The sequence below is a fragment of the Tenrec ecaudatus genome, chromosome 16, assembly GCF_050624435.1.
Source record: "Tenrec ecaudatus isolate mTenEca1 chromosome 16, mTenEca1.hap1, whole genome shotgun sequence".
Lineage (NCBI taxonomy): Eukaryota > Metazoa > Chordata > Mammalia > Afrosoricida > Tenrecidae > Tenrec > Tenrec ecaudatus.
The window spans coordinates 87,240,422-87,263,512 of record NC_134545.1 but is presented as its reverse complement, the minus strand read 5'-3'; the positions used below and the strand labels follow the sequence as shown (position 1 = coordinate 87,263,512).

Sequence of the window (23,091 nt, the reverse complement as noted above, 5' to 3'; positions counted from 1 at the left end):
GGAAGTGTGTCTACAGGGGGGATGGAGTCATTACACTGGCTGGTGCTCACTCTTGGGACTGGGTGGTGGGGTCGCTGTCCTTAGTCCAGGACAGGGGGGTGTGCTCCCTAGAAAAAAATCTGGGCTCTGTTAAGGAGAGGGGCTGGGAAGTGGACACTGGGCAGCCAGTGGCCATGACCCATCAGTTGCCGATGAGTAATTTTGTAAAAGCCTGGTTTATTGGTGTATCGTGTGCCCACGGACTCAAATGCACCACCATCCGGTCAATCCCGACTCAAAGCCACCCTACTGGGCAGGGGATCAGGGCCCCAAAGCATTTCCATGAACAGAGAGCCTCATTTTTTTATCGATCGGGTGGGTGAAGGGCTTGAACTGCTGACCTTGTGGTTGGCAGCCCAATGTGTAACCCACCCCGCCACCAGGGCTCCATAAATGAAACATGGAGGGGCTTCAAAAAGCTGGTGGGAATGTTTCCATGATCTGTCTTTTCATTCCCTTTTCCCAGGAACTCTGGGAAGCCCCCTCATACCATAATATTCAATCCCTTCCCTGTAAAAATTAAGGTGTCTCAGACAAGCTTTCCTGGTCGGAGAGCTTGGCAGGATTCAGGGGGCAGCTTCCAAGTCACGCTCCCCCTCTGCACCCTCACAGACCAGGCTTCTTCGCTTTCCGGGGTGAGGACCAGTGTTATGTGGAAGAGGCCTAGGGAAGGTGCTAGAAGGGTTCTCCTCACTCAAGACATACTTGCAGGTGTGGATCGATCTCAAATATGGTCTCTCCCCTCCGCATGTCAGTTATCAGCCAGGGGCCGCCAGCGCTGTGGACAAGGAAAGGCAATAATAGATGTGACCGTTGGGGTTGAGCCTGCAGTTGGCCTGGTTTGCTGCCCCAGCCCAGAAACCCAGGGGAACATAGCGAGTGGTGAGGGACCGGGAAGCCCTGATGTGCAAAACGAGTGCCTATCACAGCAAGGACGGGGAGAGGGGCCGCGGGAGCAGGGGGTACTCACACAGGCACCGTCCGCAGCAGCTCCAGGATGCCTTGCCCATTCCACTGCTGGGCCGCGTGGAGCTCCTCGGTGCAGACACCAACAATCTGAGGTTCGGGGGACCAGATGCTTTCTTTGTTAATGGCAACCCCTCCTGCCCTCCTGGCAGGTTGGCAACCCGTTCTGTCTGGATCTGTACTGAGGGGCTAGTGTGCCCGTGTGTCCAAACCTGAAGACTCTCTCAGGAAGGAGCAGCTGCCTGGTTAGGAGATGGCGTGGGGGTGAGGGGGTACTGGTGGACCACTGCAGACTTGACTTTGCCCTGCTGTGGGTGACAGGGGTTTGGCTGGCCCAGGAGAAAAACCAGGAGCTAGGAAACTCAGGCTGGGTCCCTAGGCCATCTCTCTGGGAGTCTCATCTAGGACCACAGGGAGTAGACACCACCTGGGAGCCAGGGCAGAGGGTCTCCACAGCTTGGAGAACTCACCATTACTTATCAGATGCTGAGCCTTTGTGTCAATCTTCCCAGACCCCCAAAACCCCTGCATCCGGATGCCTGCAGGATCAGGAACAAGCATCCGCCTACCACCTCTAGTTGGCTTCCTGCTGGGAGGCTGTGAGCTCCACAAATAGTCTCTCCCCTTGACCTCCAACTACTGCCATCCTCTGCCACCCCAATTGTCCTCGCCCCCTTTCTACCACTGCAGTACTTTAAATCAGACCACCTGGGCCTACCTCACAGGCCACTAGGGTTGAGAGTAAGAGACCAGAGAAAATTGCCTGCTCTACCCTTCCTCCTCCCCAAGGCTTCTAGTTGGGCCAGAATGTTCCCCACAGGAAAGGCTTCCAGCAGCCGGCGCACACTCATCTCACCTGGAGAAAGGTGACAATCCCGAAGGGCGTCTGCACTGGCTGCATCTGCGGGTCTTCCGTCAGCAGCATGTGCTGGATTCTTGACTCGCTGCTGTCCAAGGGGCTGTGCCAAGACACGTGGTCCCCACTGCAGAAGGTATTCTCTGCGGGAGAGGCAGGAGGGCGCTCACGCTGAGGAGCGAGCCTTCATCCCAGTCTTCCCCAGGGCAGCCCTGGGGAAGGGGGGCACAGTGGCAGGAGGGGGGGTGGTGTGCCACGGGACCAAATGTCTTCCTGCTCGCCACTTGGGTTAGTTCCCAGTGCAAATAGGACAGACTGCTAATGTGGACACTCTTCCTAGGCCAGGAAATCCAAAGACCCTGAGAGACACTGGTCCTTTGCTGTGGGGCTGCTGGTCAGAAGGCCCTTCACCTTGAGAGGGCAGACCAGGATTTCGGGGCTGCTGCAGGAGTCTTTGGGAGGGAACACCCACCCTTCCAAAGCCACCCCCGGTTCCCAACACAGACCGGGGGTCTTCTGGGAGACAGCGGAGACTTTGAGTGGTGGTCTGGACAGTCCCTGGTGGCAGACAGCTCAGAGGGGCGGCTGTCCCCACGAGAACACAGGCACCAGGCCAGGTGCCTGAGAAACACGCGCCTCTACGGCCAGCCCCAGCTCAGCTCTGCACACAGCCCAAGCCGCCACCACAAAACCCTGCTCCAGGTAGTAGCACAAAACCCACTGCCCGAGAGTCGGTTCTGACTCTAGCGACTGTAGGGCAGAGGGACTGCCTCAGAGGGATTCTGCGGCTAGAAATCTTTATGGGAGCAGACTCGCCCTTCTCCCATGCAGTGCCTGGAGGACTTGAAGCACGGACCTTACGCTTAGTAGGCCAGTGCTTAACCCGGAGGGGAGGGCACCACCTCGTATGACACACGGGGAAAAGTCAAGTGGTATGACATGTCCCATCACCCATGACTCTTTGGTATTCTTCCAAAGGTGCTCTGCACCTGAAAGCCTATCGTATCTACAGGTTCCTTTCCCTTCCCTGCCCGACACAAATGGCAGAATCCCTGGTGCCACAGTGGGTTAGGTTGTGGTCGGCTAACTGCAAGGTCAGCGGTTCAAACCCACCAGCTGCTCCTCCGCGGAATGAGGGGCTGCCTGGTCCCGTAAAGATTCACAGCCTCAGAAAGCCTGCAGAGGGTTGCTAAGGACTGACTGGACAGTAGAGGCCGTAGTTTCCGGCACCCACATGGCGGCACAGTATGTTCCACGGTTTTCTGGGTGGTGGGTCCTGGAGGTGATCTACCCGGAGTGGGATCGTTCACTGTGGGTTGTCATTCACGAGCCAAGGTCCCTCCCCTCTCTGCTCCTCCCCTGTCCCATAAGCTTGGCATCGACCTGAGGGCAGGCAGGAATCAGGAGAAAGAGCCAGCATTGCTCTCGCTTGCCTTGTTTTGGGTGCTAACTCCCTCACAGGTCGGAGTCCTATGACACACAGCCACCTTGTCCACCCAAGAGACAGGTTCAGGGTTTGGTTCTCCGCCTCCAATGTCTTACTGGGCCCATGTCATGGATTGAGTTGTTTCCCTCTACCCCCACCCCGAATCTACGTCAGGTTGGCTGGGCCATGAACTCAGCAGCTTGTCGGTTAAGCCACCATTGTATTTTGGCAGTTATGTGTGTAGTGAAGTCATCTCTCCCAGGGTGTGATCTGATGTGGTCAGTCAATCCGATCAGGGCGCGACATAACACCCGTACTCAGATGACGTCCCTGCTTCTGAGATGCAGGGGGTTCCCCTGGGGCGTGTGGCCTGCATCATCTTCTACCTTACATGACCGAGAGGAGAGCGACAAGGGAAGGGCCTGACCATCACCAGGAGTGGAGCGTGTCATTTGAATCTGGGGCCCTGTGTTGAGAACGTCCCAGACCCAGGGTAAAAGTGATACCAAGACACACACAGCTCTCCGAGGAACACGGGCACAGCGATGCTGAAAGGAGACGGGCACTTTCCTCTGGGGCCGATGCTCTGAGTTCAAATTTCCAGCTTCCTAAACTGTGAGAGAACGAATGCATTGCTGTTTGTTAAGCCACCCACGTGTGGTGTGTCTGTGACAGCAGCACTAGGTAACCAAGACAACCCACTTTCCCAGATTTCTTCTTCTACAGAAGTGTGTCTGCGTGCAGTTTACATGCCTTTAGAAGAAGCAAACAGCCCAGCAAGCAAAAAGATTCAACTAGTAACTTAAAAAACTTCCCACACAAAGAAAAGTCTGGGCCCAGATTACTTCGCTGCTCAATTCTACTGAACAGTTACAGAAGAATTAATGAAGGATTATTAGCAATTCTTACAGATTTTCAAAAACACAGAAATTATTCTCTGGAATTCTTCTTTCTTGGTGGTGCTTCTCTCTCTGTTCACCTGTTGGAAGATGCAAGGATGCAGGCCACACCCTAGAACTTCCCTTACATCAGCTCCCACAGACTCATACCCCACCCCCCCAGGCAAAGACAACACAAGACGACTCTGGACCAATACCCTACATGTGGGTAGCATATCAACACAAGACTCCTCCACAGAATGCTACCCAATCAAATCCAGCAACGTCTAGAAGCAGCTATCCATGCATCACGACAAAGTGAGGCTGATGGAAGGAATGAGAACTTGGTTTAAGAAATTCCAGCAGTGGAGTACACCTGGCCACTAAAATTAAGGCGAAGACCAAAAGCATGTGACCAAAGCTAACATCCCTCGCAGAAGAATTCACTTCAGAGGACAGCACTGAAGCTACAGCTGAAGGAGAGGGACATGTCTGATTGACAAACGGGAGTAAATGAAGGGAGAGGAAGAGAGAGTGGAGCACATCCTGGCCCACCAAGCCCTGAGGACGATATTACCGCTCAGAGCAGCCAAAGCACAGAGAGAACCATAGGGCCTGCCCCACTACGAGACACGATGTCCCTCACTGACCTGTGGCATTACGGGGGACAACACTGGAGACACAGTGTGGGAAATGCACCCGATCTGACCCCACAGAACAGGGTGCAACAGAACAGCAAGGGGAACAAAGTAACAAAGTCCCCAGGGAATACCAAAGATTAGACTGTGGGGCCAGGGTATGGCACCCTATCAAACTTGACTGAAAAACACTACTAAAGGTCAACAAACAGACCTTGAACTATTTACGGGCTTTCCTTTTTGTTGTTTTGTTTTCTTTTGTTGCTCTGTCTTGTTTTTTGTGCATATTATTATCTCTGCAGGTCTATCTAGATAAGATAAGCGGGATAAACAAGCTGGAGTAGAAAATAACAGGACTGATAGCTTTGGGGGGGACATGGGAGAGGGGGAAACGGGGAAAGGAAGCGGGTGTTAACAAACCCAGGGACAAGAGAAGAACAAGTGATCCAAAATTGATGGCGAGGAGGATGTAGGAGGTCTGGTTGGGCTTGATCAAGGGCAATGTAACCAAGAGGAATTACTGAAACCCAAATGAGCTGCTCATGATAGTGAGACAAGAGGAATAGAGGAAAGAACTAGGAGGCAAAGGGAATTTATAGAGGTCTAAAAATAGGCATTCCCATATGTAAATATATTTATATATGATGATGGGGAAATAGATCTATGTGCATATATTCATAGGTCTAGCATTAAGGTATCAGATGAACAGTGGGCCTCTACTCAAGTACTCCCTCAATGCAAAAACACTTTGTTCTATTAAAATGGCATTCCATGATACTCACCTTCCTGACACGATTGCCAAAGACAAAGTGGGTGAAGACAAAGTGGGTACATAAACAAATGTGGTGAAGAAAGCTGATGGTGCCTGGTTATCAAAAGATATAGCATCTGGGGTCTTAAAGGCTTGACGATAAACAAGCCGCCATCTAGCTGAGAAGCAACAAAACCCACATGGAAGAAGCACACCAGCCTGTGTGGTCATAAGGTGTCGATAGGATCAGGTATCAGGCATCAAAGAACAAAAAATCATATCATTATGAATGAGGGGAAGTGCAAAGTGGAGACCCAAAGCCCATCTGTAGACAACTGGACTTCCTCTTACAGAAGGGTTGTGGGGAGGTGATGAGCCAGTCAGGGTGCAGTATAGCACCAATGAAACATACAACTTTCCTCTAGTTCTTTAATGTTTCCTCCCCACCACTACCATGATCCCAATTCTACTTTACAAATCCAGCTAGACCAAAGCATGTACACTGGTACAGATAAAAACTGTAAATACAGGGAATCCAGGACAGATAAACCCCTCAGGACCAATAATGAGAGTAGCCATAACAGGAGGGTAAGGGGAAGGTCGGGGAGAAAGGGGGAACTATTCACAATAATCTACATATAACCCCCTCCCTGGGTGGGGCAAACAACAGAAAAGTGGGTGAAGGGAGACATCAGACAGTGCAAACATTAAAAAAATAATAATATTTTATACATTAACAAGGGTTGTGAGGGAGGGAGGGGAAAAATGAGGAGCTGATACCAAGGGCTCAAGTAGAAAGCAAATGTTTTGAGAATGATGATGGAAACAAATGTACAAATGTGCTTGACACAATGGATGGGTGGATGGATTGTGATAAGAGTTATACGAGGCACCAATAAAATGATTAAAAAAGAAAGAAAAAAAAGCTAACACCCGTTCATGACCAAAACACTCAGCAAAATGTAATATGACAGGAATTTTCTCAACCCGATCAAGGGCATTTATGATCTAAGATCATACTTGATGATGTAATACTGTACCATATTCTCTTACTCGAAGATGAGGAGCCCTGGTGGTGTAGTGATTATGCATGGAGCTGCGATCCACATGATCGGCAGTTCGAAACCACCAGCCTCTCTGCAGGGGAAAGACTGGGCTTCTACTCCTGTAAACAGTTACCATCTCAGGCCCCCACAGGGCCTCGTCAGGAGTCAGCATTGACTCGTGGCTGTGAGCAGATGGAAGCAAGACAATGCTCCCCCACTTCTATTCAAGACTGTACTGAAGTTTCCAGCAGAAGCAATGAGGCAAGAAAAAGACAAAAGGTATTCAAATAGGAAAGGCCGAGGTACAACAATTTATATTCACAGGTGACATGATGAAAAGTCCTGAAGAATCTACTAAAAAAAAAAATTAGAACACATGAGTTGGCCAAGATTGCAAGACCAGTGTATACAAATCAACTGACAACGAGCAATCTGAAAATGAAATTAAGAAAAAGCTGTCCCATTCGTAACAGCATCACAAAGAACACAATACATTTATATGTAAATGAACAAACTTAATGAAGGAGGAGCAAGAACTGTCCACTAAAAATGACAAAATCCTGCTACAAAAACTGAAGCTAGACATCAAAGGAAAGAGATTCCACATTCATAAACTGAAAGACAACTTGATTAGCATGACACCACTACCCAAATCTATAGATTAACGGCAATCCCTATGACAGTCCTAAGGACATTCTTGGGGGGTGGGGGGGTGCAGAAATAGAAAACCATCTTAACATTCACATGGAATTTGAAGGTATCCTAAATAGTCAAAGCAATCTTGAAAAAGAGCAATAAAGTTGTAGCACTCATACTTGCCAGTGTTAGAACTTGATATGAAGTCCCAGTAATGGAGATCGTGGGTACTGGCAGAAGGAACGATAGGCGGATGGAAAAGAACTGCGAGTCTAAAACTACGTCTTCACATTTAATGACCAGTTGACTTTCAACAAGGATGCCAATGCAGGTCGGTAGGGGAAAGGTAGTCTTTTCAGCACCTGGTGCCCAAACAACTGCATTATCCACGTGCTAAAGAATGACGGTGGACCCCTTCCTATACCACATACCAAAAAAATCACAACGCATCAGAGACCTACTGGTAATGGTTAAAAAATATATAACTCTTAAGAATGTAAATCTTTGTAACCTTGGATGAAGCAATGGGTTCTTTGAGATGACAGAAAAAATACATGTGACAAAGGCTAATAGAAGAAGCTCATTAAAATTAAAAACCTTTGTGTTGAAAACATACTATTAAGTACAATATATGGTGTGTGTGTGTGTGTGTATAGAGATAAATGGATAGAAAGTGAGAGAGACTACTGAATGGGGGAGAATATTTTCAGATCATATATCTGATAAATATTCAAAATGTGTTTGTATCTAGCATATAGAACACGTATAACACAATAATAAACAAATAATCCAATTTTTAAATGGGCAAAGGTTCTGAACAGCCATGAATTCACAGTGGTTCTCAACCTGTCAAACGACCCTTTCACAGGGGTTACTCGATTCATCACAGTAGCAAAATGACAGTTATGAAGTAGCCACGAAAATAATGTTATGGTTGGGGGGCCACCACAACATGAGGAACTGTATTCAAGGGTGGCGGCCTGAGGAAGGTGGAGCACCGCTGCTCTAGAAGAGACACAAATGGCCAACATGCGCGTGAACAGGTCTTCAGCGTGATTTGCTCTTAGGGAGCTGACAATCAAAGCCAGCGTGACTTCACACCCACGAGGATGGCTAACACGACACCAAACCAAAGAATACAAAACACAGACAGTAACGAGCGCTGGAGCGGATGCGGAGAAATTGGAGCCCCACACTCTGGTGGAACGAGAAAACCATGTACCTGGTTTGGGAAACAGTTTGGCAATTCTTTGAAAATGCAGACCCGGAGCCACCATCCGACCCCACAATTCGTATTCCCCAGCGGGAAACACGTGCTCACACAAAGGCCTGTACACAAATGTTCGCAGCAGCATTGTTCAGAACAGGTGAGAGCTGCAAAGAACCCAAATGTCCGTCAACTGATGATGACACACAAAGTGGCCCAGCCACACAATGGAATATTATTTGGCAATAAAAAGGCATGCTATGCTGGTAACTCAGAAAAATGTGCTGAGAAATAAAAGGAGCCAGTCACAGGGAGATCTGGTGTGATCCCATTTACATAGGAGGTCCAGAATCGGCGCTCTATGGAGACAGACTGTGGAAGAGCGGTGGCCGAGCACTGCAAGTGGGGAATGGCTGATAGGAGGTTTCTATTTTCAGGGTGAACCAAACATCCTAGGGTTCACTGTAGTGATGGTTTCCCAACCACGAACGTAATAAAAGCCATTGAGATGGACGCTTTGAATAGGCGAACTGTATGGTCAAGTAGGGTACCCACCCAGTCACGGCCCGGGATCCCTTGCTGCCATCAGGGTCTGTGCAGCTGGATGGAGTCGGTCTGCATCCCAGCAACCCATGTCCATGGCAACATGGTCCATGTCCCTGGTCTTGCCACTTCCTCACGATCGCTCCCAGGCTTGCTGAGCCCTCTGCTGCAGCCCCTTAGAAATCTAACTCCGGATGTTCGTGCTTTTCATAAACCGCCAGTACCGTATCTACCAATATGTGTCTTCTCAATAGTTACTCCCGTTTCCTACCTTAACACGAAGGGCCTTTCCAGGGACACTTCCCACCACGACACCAGCTAGAACCAGTGCAGCTTATCACAGGACGTCAGAGCGCAGTTTCGGGTTTCAGGAGCCCAATCAAATGGAGACAAAATGGGCAAGACTGCTAGAAGCCAAGAGGGAAGAGAGCCCCTACTGCCCACGTTGTTCATGGTACTGACTTATTCCTGCCTAAAATCCTCGGCTCGTTTTGGCAAACCGTAGCCAGTTTTGGAGCCTTGGAAGACCCAAGTCCAATTTGCCTCTGCCCCAACCTGGTTATGATCCGGGGCAACTCGCCTATCCAAAATTTCCTTGTCTCTACGGCAACAATAGCAAGCCTAATCCCTGCGCTTTATGGGTTGGGTGTCATTCCTGGGCTGGGATACAGTATGGAGATTCCCAAGCAGGCCCTAGTCACTTCAAGCGGGGACACACAGCCTGTAGCTAACAGCAAGTGCCCAGTAGGTGGCACTATTGCTCCTGGTTAGAAGACAGCAGGGCCAGGTCCTAGGAACTGCTCAAGTTTATCAAAACCCTAGGCGGCAGCTAGGTACCCAAACCTGACAGGGACTGGAGGCCTGGCCCGTTTATACATAAGGGCTGGCACGGATTTAAAATAGTGTGCAAACCCAAGCGTCTAAATGAAGTAGGAATGACCAACACACACTTAAAACTAAAACATCGAAATAAAAAAATCAAACCCACGGCCCTGCAGTAGATTCCAGCTCATAGCAGTACTGCAGGACAGGATGGGGACGAACTGCTGTCTCGCGTTCCGGAGGCCTCACTCCTGAAGAGCAGTCGATGAAGAGTCCTAACTAGCCCTCCAGGTCTCCCAAAGGCACTTACACACACACACACACACACACACACACACACACACACACACACACCCCAACTCACAGCCACTGCGTCCACGCTTAGAGGACTGGGTAGAACTGCCCGCTGCGGCTTTTCCAGATGGTAACTTGCCACCCGAGGAGAAAGCCTCCTTCTTTCTCCTGAAGGGCAGGCAGCAGTGGTTTTGAACTGCAGATCTTGAGGTCAGCAGCCCAAGGCATCACCATGACACCCCCAGGGCTCCTTAAAAGTCACTCCAGAGTAGGCTTCACTGGGGAAGGGGTTCTTAATCGAAGCAGCTGGGAGTGGGACACTAATGAAAGAAAGAGGAGGCAGGCCAAGTCACCACCCTAGGAGCAGCATGGGTGTGATCAAGGCTTGGCACACAGCACTACCGCCTTTAGAGGGGGAGGGGAGGAGAAAGCAGAGCTAGCCATACAGAGCCTTAAAGCACAAACAGAATCTTCCAGGAGGGGCAGAGCCTTCTCCAGACCTGCTAGGTTGGGGTACCAGACTTACTAGCTTGACGGTGGCCAAAACCGCCCCCCCCAAAAAAACAGTCTCTCTCTCTTTTTTTTTTTTTTTTTAACAATGAAAGGGCCTTGGTCACAGTTTTCAAGCCCAGGACAAAGCCACAAAGAGGCCATTCTTGTGTGAGGACTGGTCTTTAGGCCCTGGAAGCTCGGCCCATTCTGTGAGGAGCTTCAGTCGGTCCCCACTCTCAGGCTCTCAGTCTGCCCTCGCAGAAAGGGTTTTCAAATGCTAATAGCCCCGGGTGGGGGGCCGGCTGTTCTGTCCAGTGGTTAGGGAAGCCTGCATTCCTGCTGCTCTGAGCCTGCTCACTCTCTCTTTGCTCTTCTCCCTGCAGCGTCCTTACCAAGACATTAGATGGAAAAATCCCTTCTGCACCCTGTGTTCAGACAGGCTGGTGTGCTTCTTCCACGTGGGCTTTGATGCTTGGGAGCCTCATGCTGGGACCTTGCGGCCCATTGCTTATAACACTTCTGGTTAGAATAAAGGAGTGACTGGAAGTACAGGTAACGGTCTCTCTGAATTTTGTTTGTGCACCGTCCTAGAGATTAACCAACCTACAGCACTGGAAGTTGCAAGTCCACCTGTGGGAGAGTGTTTGAAAGAAGAAAGACAGAGTTCAAGCTTGTGGCCTAGACTGGGGGAAGATAGATAGATAGATAGATGAGAGAGAGAGAGAGAGAGAGAGAGAGAGAGAGAGAGAGAGAGAGAGAGAGAGAGAGAGAGAGAGCAGCTGGTCTGAAGTGCAGGGAGTGTGGTACACACTTCTGAGCCCACCGCTGCTTCCCAGGGACATGGCCTCAGGCCTCAGGTGGCCAGGGATGCTTGGGCCAGCCTCAGAATGGGCAGGGCAGAGGTCTGCTCTAATTCTGAGTTGCTAGGACCTGAGAGAGAGGTTCTTTCATGGCAGTGGCTGGCGATGAGGCACAGAAATGTGGGAGAGCCAGGGCGGGATCCATTTCACATGAGAATTGGGTTCATGCCGACCTCTACCCCACGGTGAGAGATAAAGGTGGGTATGTCCACCTTGGCTCCTTTTATGTCCTGTTGTCCTCACAGTCCCCAAGCACCATGAGGGACTTCCCTGGGCTAGCCAGAGTCCTCCGCTCTGAACTGATGCAGAAAGCAGCCTGCCTGGCAAATTCACGGGGCGCTCTGGTCCTACCCCTTTCACTTGCTGGAGCACGGTTTCCCTTAGGTCTCTGTACATTCCATGATAAACAACCCCCCCCCGAAAAGACTCCGCCACCATTGGGGATGTGGGGGGGCTAGATGGGGGACAAATCCTCAGAATGACCACTGCCACGTCCCAAACAGCCAACCTGAGTAGTGTTTTCAAGTCAGACTGTCCCCGATGGACGGTGGACAACGTAACCAATTAGCAAATTGGAGAAGGGGAATAGGTTGCAGAAGAATATAGTGATTGTTTGCAAGTCAGTGCTGCCTCCGCTAAGGCCACCCCACAAGCACATCGCTGCCGTGTTCTTCTTTCCGACTCTGCTGGGGAAGGACTGTCCCTACTCAGTGTGACAGTGCGTGACAGTGACTTCCTAGACAGTGGCTCAAAAAGCAACCCCCCCACCAGGTCACCTCGGCAGGACACCTGTCTTGGGGCAAGTGGCTGAGGGTCTCTTTCAGAGCCCAGAAGGGCTGGCTTCCTATGAGCTGAAGCTTAAGTCAGATGCTCTAAGGTGACCACAAGCTTCCCTGTGAGAGCTGGGTTGGAGGGGCGGGAACATGAGCAGGGGCCCAGGGCAGTGGCGACCCTGGTCTGTAGAACAAATGACAGAGGCACGGCTCTCTCAGTCTCTCCAGAGACAGCATCCCTCTTATCTTCGTGGGGTTCACAGGTCACTCCGAAAGCCAGAGCCCCAAGGATAGCTATACATGTGAAGACCCAGGAGAACTTTACAGTTTGTCGTCCCTAAAAACCCAAGCGGCGCGAGTACTGGGCAGGAGAGGTGGTCAGTTGGCTTGTCGCCCTGTCCAGGATAACTCCGCACCCCTGGCCTTCCCTCCTTCCAGGGAAGGGGCCAGCTGCCCTACTGCAGTCACTAACTGCTGTTGGAGCCGGGTCCACAGAGCCTTCCCTCGAGACTGGAGGAAGGCCCACCGCGCTGGAATATATTCATGGGGTGGACAGCTCCCCATGTGCCCAGGCAGCCTTCTGCCCTGCCCCGAGAGGAGGAAGGGGCCGAGACCCCTGTTGAAGCAGTGGAGGGGCAAGTTTTAAAGTCCATCCTGTTGGCCTGTGCCCAGCCCAGACCTACCCACAAGGCCTGCCCACAGCCCCCACTGGCCCCTCACTGAATCCCGTCCTGATTTTAAAGGCCAGGGCGCTGCTTCTTGTGATGTCACGCTGGGGGAGGGGACGGACACATGTGTCCAGTCTGACTTTTGGTGTCATTCCAGAAACATAGCAAGAGCCTACGCAGCCTCAGATGGTCACAGGGTGTAGAGCAGCCAATGTCTGGAGCCCTCAGGTCCAGGAGATACTGCCCTCATTGTAAGGCAGGGCCCCCCCACCCCAGGCAGACGCTATCGCCCTTGCCAACAACTACCACACAAAGGATGATCCATGCTCAGGCTGCGACTCTCCTCCGGGGGCCCATGGGGGCCAACTAAAGCGCCGAGCTGGGGAGCACTCCAGGAGGAGCCTGCACATCCTCACCAGCCAAAGGGGGGGTTCAGTCTGGAGCCTGAAGCAGAGTGGGTGGGGCAGGGCCCACCCTGGGGACCTTGAACAGCAGCGGAAAGTTCACACCGACCCCTAGCGACAGGGTTTCTGAGACAAAAAAATCTGTGTGCGCGCGCGCGCGCGTGCGCACGCCTCTTTCTTTCTCCAGAGGAGCCGCTGATGCTGCTGATGCTGCTCTTGCGGTGAATAGCCCACGGCTTAGCCACGAGAGTGCCTTAGGGGCAACAAATAAATACAGTCTCTGCCTGCCTCTTCAGCGCTCAGTCCTGCACGGAGAGGGAGGCGGTGGCATGCTGGGAACTTTGAGCCCACCGGGTATGAGCGAGTCAAGCTGGGCACCCCTGGCCCTCTCAGCACACGTGCACAGCAGACACACATGCCTGTGGAGAAGGATGTGCCAGCAGCAGGGCTGTACTGCGCAGCTCCTCCAGAGGCGGCCCGGCCCGGGCAGAAGGCTTGCTTTTAAAAAGTAAGCGAACACACAATTGATGCGTGTATGGATTGGGATAAGAGCTGTATGAGCCCCTAATAAAACGTTTAAAAAATAAAAAGTAAGCGAACGCCACCAGACTCGGGCTGCGGGGAGGCCCGTGGCTGGCTCTCGGTGCTGGGTGGTGAAGGAGCTCACACATCTGTCCGCAGCTGGGTGGGCAGTGTGCATGGTGGCTGGTGGGGGGGGAAGCAAGATTAGCCACCCCCCCTTCCCACCCCCCAGTTTTGGAGTTCCTAGAGCAGTTCCCTTGAAAAGTTCGTGCGTGTGTTTGGTCAGAGACCTTCCTGCACCCTGTTCTGACAGTCACTAGGCACCCTGAGTGCTGGGCCACGTGATGACATGAGGGGGCAGAGCAGGTGTCCACGCCTTTCAAGGAGGGTCCTTGGAGGATTCACCCGAATAAAAGGCATCACAGAGGATTCGGAAACCTGCTACAGGTGCCACGGAGACTCAACACTGTTTCCTTCTGCGCCTTCTCCAAACCCTGGGTCCTCTGGCTTCCTTCCTCGCCCCTCAAAGGCAGCGAGGGAAGTGTCAGGAAAACCCCTTTCCTAAGCAGAGCTCAGCCCACCAGCCTTCTTCTGGTGACAGCAGAGGAGGTAGGAGGTCCTCAGCCCAAAGTGCACCTCTGGGGGCTGTGGACGTTTCAGCGCCAGCTCCCTGATCCACGATGGCGCAGCGCCCTCCGAGGCCCACGGCACACTCAGGACGCTCTGACAGGGAGGCAAGGCCAGCCAGCTGTCTCGCCAAGGTCCGAGGGAGCACCCAGGCACATCCAGTCCTGCCCGTCCCATGTACTCACCCGCCGCGTGCCGCCTGTAAAGAAGACAGGCCCCTGCTCCCCACTGCCAGAGCGCGTACAGGGTTGGTCCAGTCAGGGCTGGCACCTCTCTCTGGAAGCAGTGCCTTCTGTTTACTCGCCCATCCGTCTGGGACGGAAAAACCTGTCCAAACCCAACTCACCGACTTTAGGGTGGTTTGGACGCCTAGGGACCCCAGCAGGCCGAGTTGGGCCACCCCCATCGGGTTTCTGAAGTTGCAAATCTTTATGGAAGCAGACAGCCTTATCTCCCTCCTGCTGTGTTCTAACCACCAACCTTTTGGTCCGAGCACAGTGCCTAACCCACAGCCCCAAGCTTTAAGCTCTGGTGGTGTCGTGGTTATGTGCTGGGCTGTTAACCCAAAAGTCGGCAGTTCAAAACCACCAGTGGCTCTGAGGGGGAAAGACGAGGCTTTTTACTCCTGTAAAGAGTTAGTTTCGGAAACTCGAGAGGCAGTTCTACTCTGCCCTGTAGGGGTTGCTGTGAGTCGGAATTGACTCCTATCAAGACTTACGGTCTCAGAAGCCCTCCGGAAGAGTTCTCCCTTGGCCTGTGGATTGCTAGGAGTTGGAAGTGAGCCAACAGTGGGGTTCAAAGAAGGGGAACACAGGGAAAAAGAAAAACTGGGGAGGGGGCCTGAGACTGGTGGTTGAGGAGGACTTGGATTGTATCTGTGAATCTGGAGCCTCCAAGTAGGGCTGTTGGGGAAGTGTTGGACTGCTGTAGAACCACAAGGTCAGGGGATCGAGCCCACCAGGGCTCCTGTAAAGATGTACAGTCTTGGAAATCCCAGAGGGTCACTCTGAATCAGAGTACTTGATGGCAGTGGGTTTGGGACACTTAAAACTTAGAAAGAAGACCCTTTCCCTTAGAGCTCTGGTTTGCAGTGGGGATCCCTGCAGCAGCTCTCACCAGAGAACATGGGGGTGAGATCTGAGTGAATCTGGGGTCATTGCCGGGTCACCACCAAACTTGACCAGCCGTCCTTTCAACAGCTTAGCTTTCCATTATTATTATTAGTTATCATTATCAGCTTTCCTTTCTTGAACCATCACTCTGGCATCTCCAAATTAGCCCGAGACCCACGAGGCAGGCCACTTCCCACAAACTTCACACTTGTGTTGCTTTATTTTCCTTTTCTCCTGCTATGATGCCCCCTGGCCTCACAACGGCCCCTTCCTGCCTCTGAGAGTTTTTATTAGGACTCCTAGCTCCATTTCCTTCAGAGCCGCACATGGATTCTTAGCGGCACTTTCAGCTTTCTTGCTGGGCCCTGAAAACATCAACAACAACAAAAACTAAGATCAAGATGGTAAACACATCTATAGACATGACCAGGCAAAATCCAGGGGAGGACAGCCACACACGCCTACAAAAGCACCCTGAACAACAGCGAGGCTGATGGTGCACTTTTGCTTGGGAGCAAAGCTCATCTGTACCTGGGAGCATCCGAAGCAGGGCTTTCCCATAGCCCTTCTTTTGCTTAAATCCCAAGGGGTAGAGGTGCTGCCCCTTGGCAGACTGGTCCCACAGAAATCTGGGAGCCTGGAGGGACACACTGTTCTAGAAGGAATCTGTTCCCCTTGTTTGCTTGGGGAGTGTATCGAGTTTTGTTCTTGGCATCTCCGTCTTCCCTTCAGGGAAGAGAACCGTGTTGATAGCATGCACTCTGGCCCCTTCAACAAGAAGAATCTGTGTCCGCATCGGACAGAAAGCATTGGTTTCCCATCAGTAGGAGGTGAGAACCTTCTGGAACCAGGAAAGGAGTTGAGTGGATGGAAACAGAAATCCTTATCTCAAGCACTAGCCTCAGTGCAAAACCAGCCAGCCTTCCCTGGTCCAGACTCGGGCACGACCATCTCCACGAGTGGCAGACGTGGGTTGGTGGCTCAGGGTTTTCACACCAAAGCTCTCGTGAAGAAATGACTGCTGACTGAGTCACTAGACAAACTGGATTAACCGACCAAACTGAACCCTTCCTCCCAGCCAACTTCCACATCAAAACAGTCTGAGGAGAAAGGAAAGATCAAGGTACGAAGGTGCCCTGACCAAGTGGAGAATCACGTTTCCGAAGATTTCTTTCTTTCTTAATCCAGTCATGTCTGGCTGGCCCACCATCCTGCCAGGCAGTTGTGTACTGCAACCCCTGAAAAGCAGCACACTGCAAAACAACTTTGCTTTAAACACAAACCAAAACAAAAAGAGCTCATTAATAAGGAGAATTTCAAACAGGTATCAAAATAGAGAAAAATAATGATTGATGACTTATAACAGGTGATGACTTCAACAGTTATTGACTTTTAGACAATCTTGATTCATTAATAAACCACCCGCCATTTTTCAACCCTAGCTCCACAAATTCTTCTGAAGCAAATTTCACACATCATATCATTTCGTCTACAAATATTTCAATATGGACTTCTAGATGAGGAGTCTTTTAAAAAGACATAACCATGATTATTGACACTACACCTAAAAAATAGATGTTTCCTAATATTTTTTAAAAATCCAAGTAAGTATCAAATTGCACTTTCCATCATTGTCTTTTCATAGCTGTCTTCACATAGTAAGCCAGGTGGACCTTGGATTTAGCAGGCTTATCTCTTAAGTATTTGCTGAAGAAACCAGGTGGTTGGTCCAGTAAATTTGGTCCAGTCTGAACTGTGCCGACTGCAGTCACCACCGCCACCCCCATTCCCAGGGTCATTTAACCAACCGGTTCCTCTGCCCCTTGGTATTTCTGCAAACATGTCACAGGTAAGAACTAGAAGTGAGGTTAGCAGCCATTGATAGTAACTGCTTAGATTCTCAATATGTTATTAGAAACCTGTAGAAACAGAGATCGTATCATTTGCCAGGTATGCAGAGCAAGGTGAGTAGAATGCATGCTTCTTTCCCTGGGGTTGCCAGTTTCCAGAATTCCAAACTGGGTCCCAACATCTTCTGAAGATGATCAGTTAAGGATTGTTTTTATCTTTTACTTTATTTTTTGAAAGATCATTTTATTGGGGGATCTTACAGCTCTTAAACAATCCACACATCAATTGTATCACGTGTATTTGTACACAGGTTGCCATCATGATTTTCTAAACATTTACTTTCTCTTTGAGCCTTTAGTGTCGGCTCCTCTTTACCTCCTTCCCCCCACACTCCCATCCTCGTGACCCCTTGATAAATGATTTTTGTTTTCATGTTTATCTTTTAAAATATTATTACAAATGCACTTATGGCAGCATGTTTGATGTGCTTCAGTTAGTATTGTTACTGGTACCTGCCCCAGCTTTGGGCAGTGAGGAGAGTCTCTACAACAGACTCCTGTGTCTGTTACCCAGGACCCTCCCACCTGTGCATGTGTCCTTGGTTCCCACATGTATTTCCTGCCTCAGCCCTGAGATAAGCCATTCCTCGTGATTTGATTTCTTTTCAAGGGAAATGACACAAAACTAGGAGATGTATCAATTAAGCAGTTGTTGTTATTCATATTTGAAAGATTCTATCACTGGAAAACACCGCCACTGTTTACAAGAACATGAATGATGGCGGAGGGCTCCAGTGAGAAACTGGGGGATGCGGAATCCCTGCGCCGGGCAGAGCAGCAGTTCATTTCCTCTAGAAGCCAGAACCTTAATTCTCAGCTCAGGAAACGAGCTCTCTTCCCGCCGTGGCTTACATCAAGACTCAGGCAGCAATATTTATGGGTGCTCTCGGGGATCAGTCCTAGAGGGGCCTGGGCTGGGGCAGGTCTGGAGGAGCCTGGACCCAGAGGTGGAAGGAGGCATGGCTGTTTGCAGGAAGCCAGGCTGAAGCTTGCTGGGTGCTTGAAGGATACTGGATCGGAACAAGCACCTCTGAGTTCTGTGGTCTTGGCTCTGAGACCGCCAACCCACACAGCGCACACAATTCCCTTCTTGAAGTGACTTCAGAGATGGCAAGCCTACCGAGGCCCAAGGCTGTCTGTGTTAGAAAATGCTGCCACATCCCAAGGAGCAGTTTCTACCCTGGGTCACAACAACAAAAGTCAAACACCTCTTCCATATGTCAAGAACCTATATGGGTTTAAACACTTATTGTGGGTCAAATTTCTTGTCCATATCATATCCCCAAATCTTTTCCTATCTTGGAGATACTACGTTTTGACCCCAGGGTCCACAAAGCCAAACTCGGATTTGAACGTAGGCGACTTGTCTTTGTTCCCACTCTCATCCACGCTGCTGCCCAGCCCTCCGCTGAGCCTTTTCAAGCTAGCTGCAGAGATGTGGGTCTGTCTACCAGGCTATCACGCTAGGCTGCTCCGCTCTACCACTGCCCCTGCAGGGAGCAGCCTGAAATGCAGGTGCTAGAGACAACGAGGCCAGATTGTACTGCAAGAGCTAACCATGAAGACGCCACTGGGAAGAGTCCTGAAGAAGCTTGAAGTAGACACAACCAACATGGCTATATCTAAGAGTCTGGTTATCAATGAGTGTCTCCTCCGGTTGTCTGAATGGGCTAATGTGTGTGTATAAAACTCTGAGAAGGGGAGTCAAGAGGGTGTGCAGGTAGAACCAGCTGCCCAGCGCTCCTGCTGCTAGACCAGCAAATTAAGAGGCACGGGAAGCAAGCTCGAGGAGAAAGTAATGGGACCGATGGTTCTGGAGGGTCTTGGGGGAATGATGAGGTGTGGGGAGGGAGTGGTGAGCAAATAAAACCAGAAACAGGAACAACTAGGGAATTAAAATCAACGATGAGGAGGATGTAGAGATCCTGGGGGTGTTGGAGCAATAGCAATCTAGCTGAGGGGAATTACTAAGAGTCAGAAGAAGGGTGAGCGGGATGGTGGGGCAGGAGGAAGGTAAAAGGAAACAGAAAAGATCTAGGAAGCAAAACTATGGATAGAGGTATAAACATAGGTTTGCACTTATGTAAATATATTAATTCATAAAAATAGAGGTATTCACCTATGTACATATGGCAATACACTGAGAAAGTGGATGGACTTTGGGCCTCAACACAAAAACACTTTGTTCTAAAAACCTGGCATTCTGTGATGCTCACCCTCCCAGCACGATCACTGTAGACAAATGGGTGCATAAGCAAATGTAGTGAAGAAAGCAGATGGTGCTCAGCTACCAAAAGATATAAGGTCTAGGGTTTTAAAAGCTTGAAGTTAAACAAGCGGAAATCTAGCAGAGAAGCAACAAGCCCCAATGTAAGAAGGACACCAGCCTGTGCAATCATGAGGTGTTGACAGGATCTGGTAACAGGCATCAGAAGACTCAAAACAAACAAACAATAACCATATTGTTGAGAGTGAGGAGAGTCAGAGCAGAGACCCAAAACCCATCTGTAGACAATGGGGCATCCCCATACAGAAGGGTCACAAGGAAGGGACGAGTCAACCAGGGTGCAGTATAGCACCGATGAAACATACAATATTCCTTTGGTTCCTTGAGGCTTCCTCAATCCGCACTATCATGATCTCAGTCATGAGCATGACCCCACACCTTTCACAGCGGGCTAGAACAGAGCATGTATATCAGTACAGATAAGAGCTCAGGACACACAGAATCCAGGAACAGGAGTGGAAGTAGCCATGCGATATCAGGAGGGTAGGAGGAAGGTGGGAAGAGGAGAGGAGGAAGGGGGAACTGATCACAATGATGGACACATAACCACACACACCCCACCCAGGAGGACAAACAGAAAGCAAGGGGGTAGGGAGACAGGAGTCAGTGTAAGACACAATAGTAATAATAATTTATAATTTATCAAGGGGTCACGAGGGTGGGAGAGAGGGATAAACGAGGAGCTGATACCAAGGGCTCGAATAGCAAGTAAGTGTTTAGAAAATAACGATGGCAAGATGTGTACACATATGCTTGATACAATCGATGTACGGATTGTTATAAGAGTTGTAAGAGCCTGGGGGGTAAGGAAGTGGTGTTAACAAACCCAGGGACAAGGGAAAAACATGGGACCCCAAATGGTAGAGAAGGGGGAGTGGCAGACCTGGTGGGAAATGATCAAGGGTAAGGTTACTTAGAGAAGAGGTATACTCTAGCCCAGGTGGCGATGAAGCATGGTAGTAGGGCAGGAGGAAAGTCAAGGGAGATGGAAGAAAGAGCTAGGAGTCAAAGGGCATTCATGGAGGTCTAGACAAAGACATGTACATGCAAATATATATAGGAGGATGGGGAAGTAGATCGATGTGTCTATATTTATAGGTCAAGTATTAAGGTGGCGGAAGGACCTTGGGCCTCTACTCAAACACTCCCTCAATGCATGAATACCTTCTTTTATTAAATTGGAACTCTATGATGCTCACTCTCCCGACACAACGGCTGGAGCCAAAGTGGGTGAACAAATAAATGTGGTGAAGAAAGCTGATGGTGCCCGGCTATCAAAAGAGATAGTGACTGGGGTCTTAAAGGCTTGAAGATAAACAAGCGGCCATCTAGCTCAGAAGCAACAAAGTCCACATGGAAGAACACACCAGCCTGTGTGATCGAGTGGTCCCAAAGGGATCAGTTACCAGGCATCAAAGAACAAAAAATCATATCATTGACGGCACACCTCCATGATAGGATCGCTGAAGACAAATGGGTACATAAGCAAATGTGGTGAAGAAAGCTGATGGTGCCCGGCTATCAAAAGAGATAGTGTCTGGGGTCTTAAAGGCTTGAAGGTGAACAAGCGGCCATCAAGCTCAGAAGCAAAAAAGCCCACATGGAAGAAGTACACCGGCCAGTGCGATCACGAGGTTCCCAAGGGACCAGGTATAAGGCATCATGCAAAAAAAAAAGATATAAGTGTGTGTATGTGTATATATGTGTATATGTATATATGTATATATATATCATATTAAATGAAGGGGGACGTGCAGAGTGGAGACCCAAGGCCCAAGTGTCGGCCAATGGAGATCCCCTCATAGAGGGGTTTAGGAGAGGAGATGGGTTAATTAGGGTGTGAGGTAGTATCGATGAAGAACACAGCTTTCCCCCAGATCCTGGATGCTTCCTCCCCCCAACTACCATGATCCGAATTCTACCTTGCAGGGCTGGATAGGACAGAGGCTGTACACTGGTACATATGAGGGTTGGAGGTACAGGGAATCCAGGGCGGATGATACCTTCAGGACCAAGGGTGTGAGGGACGATGCTGGGAGAGTGGAGGGTGAGTGGGTTGGAAAGGGGGAACTGATTACAAGGAGCCACATGTGACCTCTTCCCTGGGAGAGGGACAGCAGAGAAGGGGGGAAGGGAGACTCCGGATAGGGCAAGATATGACAAAATAACGATGTATAAATTACCAAGGGCACATGAGGGAGGGGGGAATGGGGAGGGAGGGGGGGAAAAAAAGAGGACCTGATGCAAGGGGCTTAAGTGGAGAGCAAATGCCTTGAGAATGATTGGGGCAGGGAATGTATGAATGTGCTTTATACAATTGATGTATGTATATGTATGGATTGTGGTAGGAGTTGTTTGAGTCCCTAATAAAATGTAAAAGAAGAAAAGAGAAAAAAATGATTAGGGCAAAGACTGTACAGAGGTGCTTTATACAATTGATGTATGTATATGTATGAACTGTGAAAAGAATTGTATGAGCCCCAATAAATTGTTAAAATAAATTAAAAAAAAAAGAGTTGTAAGAGCCGCCAATAAAATGATCTTTTAATTAAAACCACAACAACAAAAACTCCCCGGGGAGATCGAGGGGAGGAAGGCAAAGCTTCCTCCTCCTATAGAGAGTTACACACAGCCTCAGAAACCCAGAGGGGCAGCCCTACCCTGCCTTTACACTGGCATTATGAGTTGGAATCGACTCGGTGGCAGTGAGTTTCGCTTGGTTTTGGGGGGCCAGAGATGCGAGAATACATCTGCAGGTGAGTTATCCTAACTTAATGTCTGAATCAAATAGCCTCTTTTTACGAAGAAGCTCAGAGCATTTTCTGCAGATCCATGGAAGTTAATGGAATTTGCTTTAAATCTGGCATCCGCTCAGTGGGAGATGCATGAGATGCTAGTTCTTAACAGGGCTACCCAAGTCTCTGTTCCTCCCACCAAATGCTTGGGTGGGCACATGCAAATACCACATGGGTTAACTTTAATAAAGGGGCTCCGTCCATTTTTGTTTTCACCCCACCTGGCAAGAAAGGAGGCACCATCTCTGAGGCCACAGAGAAGAGAGACCCCAGGGGCCCTGGAAGAGTGAGTTCAAGATCTCTGGCTGAAGTTGCGGAGGCTGCCGAGGCACTGCCCTGAGACTATGGAATTGTGGGTCAGAGTGACTGGTGGGCTGGCGTCCTGGCCCAGGAGGCAAAGGCCAAGGGATCGTGTGGGTGACACAGAGGATCATCCGAGAGAGACCTGAGAACCACAGGGCCGAGAGGCTGAGAACCAGACAAAGAGAGACTTGGTGGCCAGATGAGGAGACCAAGGACCGTATCCTTACTGTTGGTTG

At 50.1% G+C, this 23,091-nt stretch overlaps 1 protein-coding gene across 2 annotated transcripts in view; it reads right to left on the bottom strand.

Moving 5' to 3' along the window:
* SUFU (SUFU negative regulator of hedgehog signaling) overlaps nt 1–23,091 on the bottom strand; it is a 112,996-nt gene that overhangs the window by 30,636 nt on the left and 59,269 nt on the right. For both annotated transcript variants that reach the window (XM_075533384.1, XM_075533385.1), the window contains exons 4-6: nt 1,862–2,004; nt 1,010–1,095; nt 745–817 (exon numbers count right to left, since the gene is read on the bottom strand). In XM_075533384.1, coding sequence (XP_075389499.1) covers nt 745–817; nt 1,010–1,095; nt 1,862–2,004 — 302 coding nt within the window. The remainder of the gene's footprint in view (nt 1–744; nt 818–1,009; nt 1,096–1,861; nt 2,005–23,091) is intronic.